At 31.2% G+C, this 12,741-nt stretch overlaps 1 protein-coding gene across 5 annotated transcripts; it reads left to right on the top strand.

The window, feature by feature from the left end:
- Positions 1–8: 8 nt before the first annotated feature.
- Positions 9–11,038, top strand: mettl27 (methyltransferase like 27). 5 transcript variants are annotated; one of them, XM_087807134.1, is made up of 6 exons: positions 9–115; positions 3,233–3,363; positions 3,599–3,727; positions 5,529–5,664; positions 8,450–8,542; positions 10,453–11,038. In XM_087807134.1, exons 2-6 carry the CDS (start codon positions 3,244–3,246, stop codon positions 10,647–10,649), a joined length of 675 nt encoding a protein of 224 aa, XP_087663260.1. In that variant the 5' UTR covers positions 9–115; positions 3,233–3,243; the 3' UTR covers positions 10,650–11,038. The 5 variants fall into 5 exon arrangements, with proteins under 5 accessions (XP_087663260.1, XP_087663261.1, XP_087663262.1 ...); XM_087807135.1 differs by lacking the exon at positions 9–115 and adding an exon at positions 254–321; XM_087807136.1 differs by lacking the exon at positions 9–115 and adding an exon at positions 280–298.
- The last annotated feature ends 1,703 nt before the right edge of the window (positions 11,039–12,741 follow it).

Genomic DNA, 12,741 nt, shown 5'->3' with positions numbered 1-12,741 from the left:
GTTGAATTCAGGACTTTCCAGAAGATTTTTTTTGTTTTGACTCCCAGTCGCTCCACAGTTGGGAATGACGCACTGCGCATGTGCAGAACCTTCAGGGTACGTCGGGATTAAGACGGTGAGTATAAACGTCGTATAAAGATTAAATGAGATAATGTTATTAAACATATAAATGAAATTGTCCTCATTTTCATTCCATGTCTGGAGATTGTTGTAAGTCCCGTAAATGACTGGACTGAAATGTTTAAGGTCATGTTTTGAGGCGGACTTTAAATTTTGGAGAGCAGTGAAGGCAACACGTGTAAGACACTTCCTGTTTTGATTGTGAGTTTTTAAAAGTACTTCTTCTGGACCGAAGTGAATATTTCTACTATTTATTACCACGATCACCGTAACATCTCTGTAAGACACGTTTATTATTTCACCTCTATACTGTGTAAGTCTGTGTTTTTGGAGATCATTTATTTACATGTATGATCAGCAGTGTTTTCTAAATAATCATGTAGTAAAGGTTATACTTACGGTGGCCCAGAAGTACAGAACAAATGTACAAATGTAAAATAAATTCACAAACTCTGTAAGAAAATATAAATTTCCTGGAACACATTTACAAACGCTGTTGTGTTGGTTTACTTCGGGCACTCCGGTTTCCTCCCACAGTCCAAAAACATACACAGTTGATTGAGAACTTGTGTAAATTGTTCGTTGGTATGAGTGTGTGTGTGAATGGTTGTCTGTGTTTGTGTGTCCTGAGACAGACTGGCGTCCTGTCCAGGGTGTCCCCTGCCTCTCGCCCTATGATACTGGGATAGACTCCAGTCTCCGCGCGACCAACATAAGGGATAAAGTGGTAGAAAATGAATGAAGAATATTTAAAAATGCTGTAACAAGAAGAAAATTCCTGAAATAAAATGACAAACTTAATAACAACATTTTTCCCTAAAACAAATGTACAAACTTTGTGACAAAAAAAAAAAAAAAAAAAATCAGAAACGAATTTCCAAAAATCGGTAACAAAATAAATATTTCCTAAGACAAATTTAAAAAGTCTTTAACAAAAAAAGAAGAACCTGCAAAAAATGGACAAACTCTGAAACAAAAAGAAATCCTGAAACAGATTAACAAACTTTCAATTTGTTTCATGCGTTTGTTCATCTTTTTTATATGTTTGTAAATTTCGGAGAAAAATGGTAATTCTGTTTCAGAGTTTGAGATTCTTTTGTATTAAGCGTTTGTTTGTCAAGCTTGTTCAGAAACAGCTTCTTCTCTCTGGCCATCAGACTGTTAAATGAAATATAACTTGAGCAATATTGAGCAAAATATTATGTATTTATTCTATTTATAACATATTGCACTATTTTTAACTTATTAATATTTATACTTCTATATATATTAATTCTATGCAATATTTAAAACATTATGTATTTATTCTATTTATACTATATTGCACTATTTTTAACTTATTCATATTTATCATTTATATACATTAATTCTATACAATATTTAAAACATTATGTATTTATTGTATTTATACTATATTGCACTATTTTCAACTTATTTATATTTATACTTTTATATACATTAACAATATGCACTATTTAAAACATTACGGATTTATTCTATTTATACTATATTGCACTATTTTTAACTTATTAATATTTATACTTTTATATACATTAATACTATACAATATTTAAAACATTATGTATTTATTGTATTTATACTATATTGCACTATTTTCAACTTATTTATATTTATACTTTTATATACATTAACAATATGCACTATTTAAAACATTATGTATTTATTCTATTTATATTATATTGCACTTCTTTTAACTTATTAATATTTATACTTTTATATACATTAATTCTATTCAATATTTAAAACATTATGTATTTATTCATTTATACTATATTGCACTATTTTTAACTTATTAATATTTATACTTTTATATACATTAATTCTATTCAATATTTAAAACATTATGGATTTATTCATTTATACTATATTGCACTACTTTTAACTTATTAATATTTATACTTTTATATACATTAATTCTATTCAATATTTAAAACATTATGTATTTATTCATTTATACTATATTGCACTACTTTTAACTTATTAATATTTATACTTTTATATACATTAATTCTATTCAATATTTAAAACATTATGTATTTATTCATTTATACTATATTGCACTATTTTTAACTTATTAATATTTATACTTTTATATACATTAATTCTATTCAATATTTAAAACATTATGTATTTATTCATTTATACTTTATTGCACTACTTTTAACTTATTAATATTTATACTTTTATATACATTAATTCTATTCAATATTTAAAACATTATGTATTTATTCATTTATACTATATTGCACTACTTTTAACTTATTAATATTTATACTTTTATATACATTAATTCTATTCAATATTTAAAACATTATGTATTTATTCATTTATACTATATTGCACTATTTTTAACTTATTCATATTTATACTTTTATATACATTAATTCTATTCAATATTTAAAACATTATGTATTTATTCATTTATACTATATTGCACTACTTTTAACTTATTAATATTTATGCTTTTATATACATTAATTCTATTCAATATTTAAAACATTATGTATTTATTCATTTATACTATATTGCACTACTTTTAACTTATTAATATTTATACTTTTATGTACATTAATTCTATTCAATATTTAAAACATTATGTATTTATTCATTTATACTATATTGCACTACTTTTAACTTATTAATATTTATACTTTTATATACATTAATTCTATTCAATATTTAAAACATTATGTATTTATTCATTTATACTATATTGCACTACTTTTAACTTATTCATATTTATATTTTATATACATTAATTCTATTCAATATTTAAAACATTATGGATTTATTCTATTTATACCATATTGCTATATTTTTAACTTATTAATATTTATACTTTTATATACATTAATTCTATTCAATATTTAAAACATTATGTATTTATTCATTTATACTATATTGCACTATTTTTAACTTATTAATATTTATACTTATGCTTTTATATAGACATTAACTCTGCTGTGTCTTTTTTAACGGTTGCCAACGACACTAAAATAAAGTCTAAAGTCTACATTAGTTTGTCACTCCTGACCCAGCGTGACTGTAAAACATGTCTTCCCTCGATCATCGTCGCTCCACGTCTGCACAGGTTCACATGAAATGTCTTCGGTGAAGAAGTCGCTGGACGACGTCAAGGGTCTCATCCTCTCGGCCCACGACAACGTCTCCACCGAGGAGAAGGTCAACTTCTACAGCCAGTGGGCAAAGACGTACGAACAAGTAAGAAGAGTCTTCTCTGCGTTTTTTCTGCTGCTGTCGGCTTTTTTTTTTGTCGCCTCATCTCGTATTTATGAGCGTACGATGTTAATTAACGTTATTAGATCATAATTAATGAGAACTCGCCTCGAGTCTCACGTTTCATGTCGAGTTAAAGGTACAAGGATGGCAGAAAAGTAGAGTCTTTCTCAATGTAAACACTTGTATTTCAGTGGTTTCTCGTGATCTTATCTCGCAGGACGTCGACCTGATCGAGTACCGAGCGCCCCGACATGCTGCCGACAGCGTCGCGACCCACTTCACTGGAGACCCCGGACAGGCCCGGGTTCTGGACGTGGCCTGTGGGACAGGACTCGTCGCCCGGCGGGTAAATACAGAAGCGATTCAAGTCGTCTTTCGCAGCAATGAGAGTTTTATCAGGATGGTGTTAAATGTGTCGCGATCTGAGGAGAAAATTTATTTTAAACGTCATTTACTTTATTGATCTTTTGAGCTTTAATAGAGTTTCGGGACCTGGAGGGTAAATGAGAGAAAATGTTCTAGTAATAATAAAACTTAACTCTGTTCTTCTTCAGAACGTAATTGAATCATTTAGATTTCTGTTAGTGTATATATATATATTTATATATATAGTATATGGAGACAATACAAATCCTCTAATAGGGTTCTAAGAAAATACACTAAAATATCAGCATCAATTTAGAAAGCACCATATTGACTTTTCTCTCCTTTGAAATCTGAATTTAATTTTGAACTTAGTTTTTATTTCAATAAAGTGTGTAAAAAAGATAAATAATTAAATTACGTGCAACTATTCAACGTTTTTGTGATAGTTTTTCTGCTGCAATTACACTTCTGGTCCGCTAGATGGCAGCAGACATTATATGCTCCACAGCAGGAAGAATTAGATGAGATGGATGGATGGATGAATTAATGGATGGATGAAAGGATTGATGGATGGATGAAAGGATGGATATGATGGATGGATAAAAGGATGGATGAAAGGATGGATGGATGGTTGAAAGGATGGATATGATGGATGGATAAAAGGATGGATGGATGGATGGATGGATGGATGGATGGATGGATGGATGAAAGGATGGATATGATGGATGGATAAAAGGATGGATGAAAGGATGGATATGATGGATGGATAAAAGGATGGATGGATGGATGGATGGATGGATGGATGGATGAAAGCATGGATATGATGGATGAATAAAAGGATGGATGGATGGATGGATGAAAGGATGGATGGATGAAAGGATGGATATGATGGATGGATGAAAGGATGGATATGATGGATGGATAAAAGGATGGATGGATGGATGAAAGGATGGATATGATGGATGGATAAAAGGATGGATGGATGGATGAAAGGATGGATATGATGGATGGATGTTGAAAGGATGGATATGATGGATGGATAAAATGATGGATGGATGGATGGATGGATGGATGGATGGATGGATGGATGGATGGATGAAAGGAAAGGAAGGATGGATGGATGGATGGATGGATGGATGGATGGATGGATGAAAGGATGGATGAAAGGATGGATGGATAAAAGGATGGATGGATGGATAAAAGGATGGCTGGATGGATGAAAGGATGGATATGATGATGGATAAAAGGATGGATGGATGGATGAAAGGATGGATATGATGGATGGATAAAAGGATGGATGGATGGATAAAAGGATGGATGGATGGATGAAAGGATGGATATGATGATGGATAAAAGGATGGATGGATGGATGAAAGGATGGATATGATGGATGGATAAAAGGATGGATGAAAGGATGGATGGATAGATGGATGAAAGGAAGGATGGATGGATGGATGAAAGGATGAAAGGATGAAAGGAAGGATGGATGGATGGATGAAAGGATGAAAGGAAGGATGGATGGATGGATGGATGGATGAAAGGATGAAAGGATGGATGGATGGATGGATGGATATTCATTGTTGTTTAAAGAAAACATCATTGAATATATAAATATTTGATTTAACTTCAGGGGAAAAAACTCCAACAGAAAAGAACATTTTTACTTTCCTTTACTTTTAACCTTGAATTAACTTAATTAAAAAATATATTAAAATCCTAAAACTCTGTCACGTCTGACATGAAATCAAAGATTTGATTAAGTTCATATATTATTGTCTCAGTTGAAAGGTCACGGGTTCGGATGTGTCACCGGAGTCGACGGCAGCGCCTCCATGCTGGAGGAGGCGAGAGCGACCGGCCTGTACGGAGACCTGGAGCAGTGCCTGCTGGGAGAACAGACGCTCCCCGTCACGCCGGGTAAATCCGTCGCCGCCATCGTCTCCATTATTGATCCTCGCGACGCAGGGTTTGACCGTCAGGAAGGTTCGGGTTCCGATCGATCGGCCGTCGTCTGTTGTTTCTACGATGATTCATGTTTTTGTTTGGACTCCAGCAGCTCCTTCTTATTCTCAGCACATCTGAGGCCAGATGGAGTTTAGAAGCAACAACATGTTTTTCTTCTTAATCCATTGAAAAACACAGTTTTCACTGCAGCAGACATTTGTTCACGTGAAGAATCATCACTGGCTTTAAATACATCTTTGGTCTTAATCACCGTCTCAATATATATATATATATATATATAATATATTAGCACAGCAGAGTTAATGTATATATAAAGTTTAAATATAAGTATTTATAAGTTAAAAATAGTGCAATATAGTATAAACAGAATAAATACATAATGTTTTAAATATTGTAAATAATGAATGTATATAAAAGTATAAATATTAATAAGTTGAAAAGAAAATGCAGTATGGTTTAAATAGAATAAATACATAATGTTTTAAATATTGCATAGAATTAATGTATATAAAAGTATAAATATTAATAAGTTAAACATATTGCAATATGGTATAAATTGAATAATTACATAATGTTTTAAATATTGCATAGAATTAATGTATATAAAAGTATAAATATTAATAAGTAAAAAATATTGCAATATGGTATAAATAGAATACATTCATAATGTTTTAAATATTGCAAATAATTAATGTATATAACAGTATAAATATTAATAAGTTCAAAATAGTGCAATATAGTATAAATGGAATAAATACATAATGTTTTAAATATTGCAAAGAATAAATGTGTATAAAAGTATAAATATTAATAAGTTAAAAATAGTGCAATATAGTATAAATAGAATAAATACATAATGTTTTAAATATTGCATAGAATTAATGTATATAAAAGTATAAATATTAATAAGTAAAAAATATTGCAATATGGTATAAATAGAATACATTCATAATGTTTTAAATATTGCAAATAATTAATGTATATAACAGTATAAATATTAATAAGTTCAAAATAGTGCAATATGGTTTAAATAGAATAAGTACATAATGTTTTAAATATTGCATAGAATTAATGTATATAAAAGTATAAAAATTAATAAGTTGAAAAATAGTGCAATATAGTATAAATAGAATACATTCATAATGTTTTAAATATTGCATAGAATTAATGTATATAAAAGTATAAATATTAATAAGTTGAAAAATAGTGCAATATAGTATAAATAGAATAAATACATCACATTCTAAATATTGCATCGGATTAATGTATATAAAAGTATAAATATTAATAAGTTACAAAATAGTGCAATATAGTATAAATAGAATAAATACGTAATGTTTTAAATATTGCATCGAATTAATGTATATAAAAGTATAAATATTAATAAGTTAAAAAATAGTGCAATATAGTATAAATAGAATAAATACATCACATTCTAAATATTGCATCGGATTAATGTATATAAAAGTATAAATATTAATAAGTTGAAAAATAGTGCAATATAGTATAAATAGAATAAATACATCACATTCTAAATATTGCATCGGATTAATGTATATAAAAGTATAAATATTAATAAGTTACAAAATAGTGCAATATAGTATAAATAGAATAAATACGTAATGTTTTAAATATTGCATCGAATTAATGTATATAAAAGTATAAATATTAATAAGTTAAAAAATAGTGCAATATAGTATAAATACAATAAATACATCACATTCTAAATATTGCATCGGATTAATGTATATAAAAGTATAAATATTAATAAGTTAAAAATAGTGCAATATAGTATAAATAGAATAAATACATCACATTCTAAATATTGCATCGGATTAATGTATATAAAAGTATAAATATTAATAAGTTAAAAATAGTGCAATATAGTATAAATAGAATAAATACATCACATTCTAAATATTGCATCGGATTAATGTATATAAAAGTATAAATATTAATAAGTTAAAAATAGTGCAATATAGTATAAATAGAATAAATACGTAATGTTTTAAATATTGCATAGAATTAATGTAGATAAAAGTATAAATATTAATAGGTTAAAAATAGTGCAATATAGTATAAACAGAATAAATACATAATGTTTTAAATATTGTAAATAATGAATGTGTATAAAACTATAAATATTAACAAGTACAAAATTGTGCAATATATTATAAATAGAATAAATACATAACGTTTTAAATATTGCATAGAATTAATATATATAAAAGTATAAATATTAATAAGTTAAAAAATAGTGCAATATAGTATAAATAGAATAAATACATAATGTTTTAAATATTGCATAGAATTAATGTATATAAAAGTATAAATATGAATAAGTTCATAATAGTGCAATATGGTTTAAATAGAATAAGTACATAATGTTTTAAATATTGCATAGAATTAATGTATATAAAAGTATAAATATTAATAAGTTCAAAATAGTGCAATATGGTTTAAATAGAATAAGTACATAATGTTTTAAATATTGTAAATAATGAATGTGTATAAAAGTATAAATATTAATAAGTTACAAAATAGTGCAATATAGTATAAATAGAATAAATACATAACATTCTAAATATTGCAAAGACTTAATGTATATAAAAGACAAAATTATTTGTTTTTGGTAAGTAATGATCCACACATTCATCTTAATGACTCTATTTTTTCTATCTTTTCTATCTTTTCTATCTTTTCTATCTTTTCTATCTTTTCTATCTTTTCTACTCAGGCTGCTTCGATGTGGTCGTGATCGTAGGAGCTCTCAGCGTCGGTCAAGTTCCCGTCGCAGTGATTCGAGAACTTTGCAAAGCGACTAAAGCTGGTGAGAATCATTGATGTTGACGTCGATCATTAGTTCCTTTTCTACTGATGACAGTCAATGAATCTCTGTCTGTGGGAGGAAACTGGAGCGTCCAGAGGAAACTGACATTTAAAACAGGAAGATCTGCTCATGAAGACAGATTTTTACCAACTTACATGAGAATTTATCTGCAATTACTACAAATGTATGGTTATTATTTAAAGTTTGTATTTGTTTTCATTTGTTTTTTATTATTGTATTTTTTACATAGTTAGATCCAATTGTCTGTATTCTTCCAATTAGAGAGAAATTATGAAGGATATACAATACAATATATTGTGATAGTGTAGTAACAGGTATATATTTGTAGTATTGTTGAGTATATATATATATATATAGTATTGTGGAGTACTTGACTCTGGTGTTGTGATAGTGTAGTTACAATTATATATGTGTAGTATTGTCCAGTACTTGACTCTGGTGTTGTGATAGTGTAGTAACAAGTATATATTTGTAGTATTGTGGAGTACTTGACTCTGGTGTTGTGATAGTGTAGTTACAAGTATATATGTGTAGTATTGTCCAGTACTTGACTCTGGTGTTGTGATAGTGTAGTAACAAGTATATATGTGTAGTATTGTCCAGTACTTGACTCTGGTGTTGTGATAGTGTAGTAACAAGTATATACATGTAGTATTGTCCAGTACTTGACTCTGGTGTTGTGATAGTGTAGTAACAAGTATATATGTGTAGTATTGTCCAGTACTTGACTCTGGTGTTGTGATAGTGTAGTAACAAGTATATACATGTAGTATTGTCCAGTACTTGACTCTGGTGTTGTGATAGTGTAGTAACAAGGATATATGTGTAGTATTGTCCAGTACTTGACGCTGGTGTTGTGATAGTGTAGTAACAAGTATATATGTGTAGTATTGTCCAGTACTTGACTCTGGTGTTGTGATAGTGTAGTAACAAGTATATATGTGTAGTATTGTCCAGTACTTGACTCTGGTGTTGTGATAGTGTAGTAACAAGTATATATGTGTAGTATTGTCCAGTACTTGACTCTGGTGTTGTGATAGTGTAGTAACAAGTATATATGTGTAGTATTGTCCAGTACTTAACTCTGGTGTTGTGATAGTGTAGTAACAAGTATATACATGTAGTATTGTCCAGTACTTAACTCTGGTGTTGTGATAGTGTAGTAACAAGTATATATGTGTAGTATTGTCCAGTACTTGACTCTGGTGTTGTGATAGTGTAGTAACAAGTATATATGTGTAGTATTGTCCAGTACTTGACTCTGGTGTCGTGATAGTGTAGTAACAAGTATATATGTGTAGTATTGTCCAGTACTTGACTCTGGTTTTGTGATAGTGTAGTAACAAGTATATATGTGTAGTATTGTCCAGTACTTGACTCTGGTGTCGTGATAGTGTAGTAACAAGTATATATGTGTAGTATTGTCCAGTACTTGACTCTGGTGTTGTAGTATTTACAGACCACATGACTCTTTACGAAGTCGTAACTACCTTTATTTGTTTTAAAACCAAAATATGTCCAAACATCAGTTTTAAAAGCTACTGGAGTCACTGTATCCTCTCGTCCTTAGTCCTCATTCTTCCTTTAGCTGTGTATGAGGACGTAACGACTGCTATCTGTCATCATCTATTAGCGGACATTTATTGCAACACAAAAATGAACAAACGAATGGCTATTTTCATTTTAATTTTAAATGTAATTATTTGAATCAAATTATTTTATTTTAAACTCATTTAATTGAACAACAAACTATCAAATCCATAAAAAAAATATACAAACATACAAGTCAAGTTACGTTGATAATACTTTTGTGTCCATATTTTCTATAAAACAACTTGTGTAACAAATGGATTTGACTCTCACCTGCACCTCACCCTCGTGTCCGCCAGGGGGCTGCGTCTGCATGACGACCAGGAGCAACCATGACAACCTGGAATACAAACACGCCCTGGAGGCCGAGATGAGGAGGATGGAGGAGGAGACGCTGTGGAGGTGCGAGGAGGTGAAGGAGGTGCAGGAGTGGGAGCGATCGGTGCAGGAGGACGGATACATCCCTGGTGCTGTTTATCTCTATAGGAAACTTTAAATAAAGAGTTATGTTTAACACAGAAGCAACAGTGGTTGAAAACACACCAGCGACAGTTGTTGAAAACACACCAGCAACAGTTGTTGAAAACACACCAGCAACAGTTGTTTAAAACACTCCAGCAACAGTTGTCTAAAACACACCAGCAACAGTTGTTGTAAACACACCAGCAACAGTTGTTGAAAACACAAAGCAACAGTTATTGAAAACACACCAGCAACAGTTGTTGAAAACAGACCAGCGACAGTTGTTTAAAACACACCAGCAACAGTTGTTGAAAACAAAGAAGCAACAGTTGTTGAAAACACAGAAGCAACAGTTGTTGAAAACACAGAAGCAACCGTTGTTGAAAACACACCAGCAACAGTTGTTGAAAACACACCAGCGACAGTTGATGAAAACATACAAGCAACAGTTGTAAAACACACCAGCAACAGTTGTTGAAAACACACCAGCAACAGTTGTTGAAAACACACCAGCAACAGTTGTTTAAAACACTCCAGCAACAGTTGTTGAAAACACACCAGCAACAGTTGTCTAAAACACACCAGCAACAGTTGTTGTAAACACACCAGCAACAGTTGTTGAAAACACAAAGCAACAGTTATTGAAAACACACCAGCAACAGTTGTTGAAAACAGACCAGCGACAGTTGTTTAAAACACACCAGCAACAGTTGTTGAAAACAAAGAAGCAACAGTTGTTGAAAACACAGAAGCAACAGTTGTTGAAAACACAGAAGCAACCGTTGTTGAAAACACACCAGCAACAGTTGTTGAAAACACACCAGCGACAGTTGATGAAAACATACAAGCAACAGTTGTAAAACACACCAGCAACAGTTGTTGAAAACACACCAGCAACAGTTGTTGAAAACACACCAGCGACAGTTGTTGAAAACACACTAGCAACAGTTGTTGACAACACACCAGCGACAGTTGTTGAAAACACACCAGCGACAGTTGCTGAAAACACACCAGCGACAGTTGCTGAAAACACACCAGCAACAGTTGTTGAAATCACACCAGCAACAGTTGTTGTAAACACACCAGCAACAGTTGTTGAAAACACACCAGCAACAGTTGTTTAAAACACACCAGTGACTGTTGTTGAAAACACACCAGCGACAGTTGTTTAAAACACACCAGCGACAGTTGTTGAAAACACACCAGCAACAATTGTTTAAAACACACCAGTGACAGTTGTTGAAAACACACCAGCGACAGTTGTTTAAAACACACCAGTGACAGTTGTTGAAAACACACCAGCGACAGTTGTTTAAAACACACCAGTGACAGTTGTTGAAAACACACCAGCGACAGTTGTTTAAAACACACCAGTGACAGTTGTTGAAAACACACCAGCAACAGTTGTTTAAAACACACCAGTGACAGTTGTTGAAAACACACCAGCGACAGTTGTTTAAAACATACCAGCGACAGTTGTTGAAAACACACCAGTGACAGTTGTTGAAACACACCGGCAACAGTTGTTGAAAACACACCAGCGACCGTTGTTGAAAACACACAAGTGACAGTTGTTGAAAACACACCAGCGACAGTTGTTTAAAACACACCAGCGACAGTTGTTGAAAACACACCAGCGACAGTTGTTTAAAACACATAAGCGACAGTTGTTGAAAACACACCAGCGACAGTTGTTGAAAACACACCAGCGACAGTTGTTGAAAACACACTAGCAACAGTTGTTGAAAACACACCAGCAACCGTTGTTGAAAACACACTAGTGACAGTTGTTGAAAACACACCAGCAACCGTTGTTTAAAACACACCAGCAACAGTTGTTGAAAACACACCAGCAACAGTTGTTTAAAAAACATTAGGGACAGTGGTTGAAAACACACCAGCAACAGTTGTTTAAAACACACCAGCAACAGTTGTTTAAAACACAGCAGCAACAGTTGTTTAAAACACACCTGCGACCGTTTTTTAAAACACACCAGCAACAGTTGTTTAAAACACATAAGCGACAGTTGTTTAAAACACAACAGCAACAGTGGTTGAAAACACACCAGCAACAGTTGTTGAAAACACACCAGCAACAGTTGTTGAAACGTACCAGCAACAGTTGT

This window comes from Callionymus lyra, chromosome 14, assembly GCF_982586985.1.
Source record: "Callionymus lyra chromosome 14, fCalLyr1.hap1.1, whole genome shotgun sequence".
In the NCBI taxonomy this organism is placed as follows: Eukaryota; Metazoa; Chordata; class Actinopteri; order Syngnathiformes; family Callionymidae; genus Callionymus; species Callionymus lyra.
The sequence above is the reverse complement of the archived record's forward strand: the minus strand, read 5'-3'. Positions and strand labels throughout refer to the sequence as shown.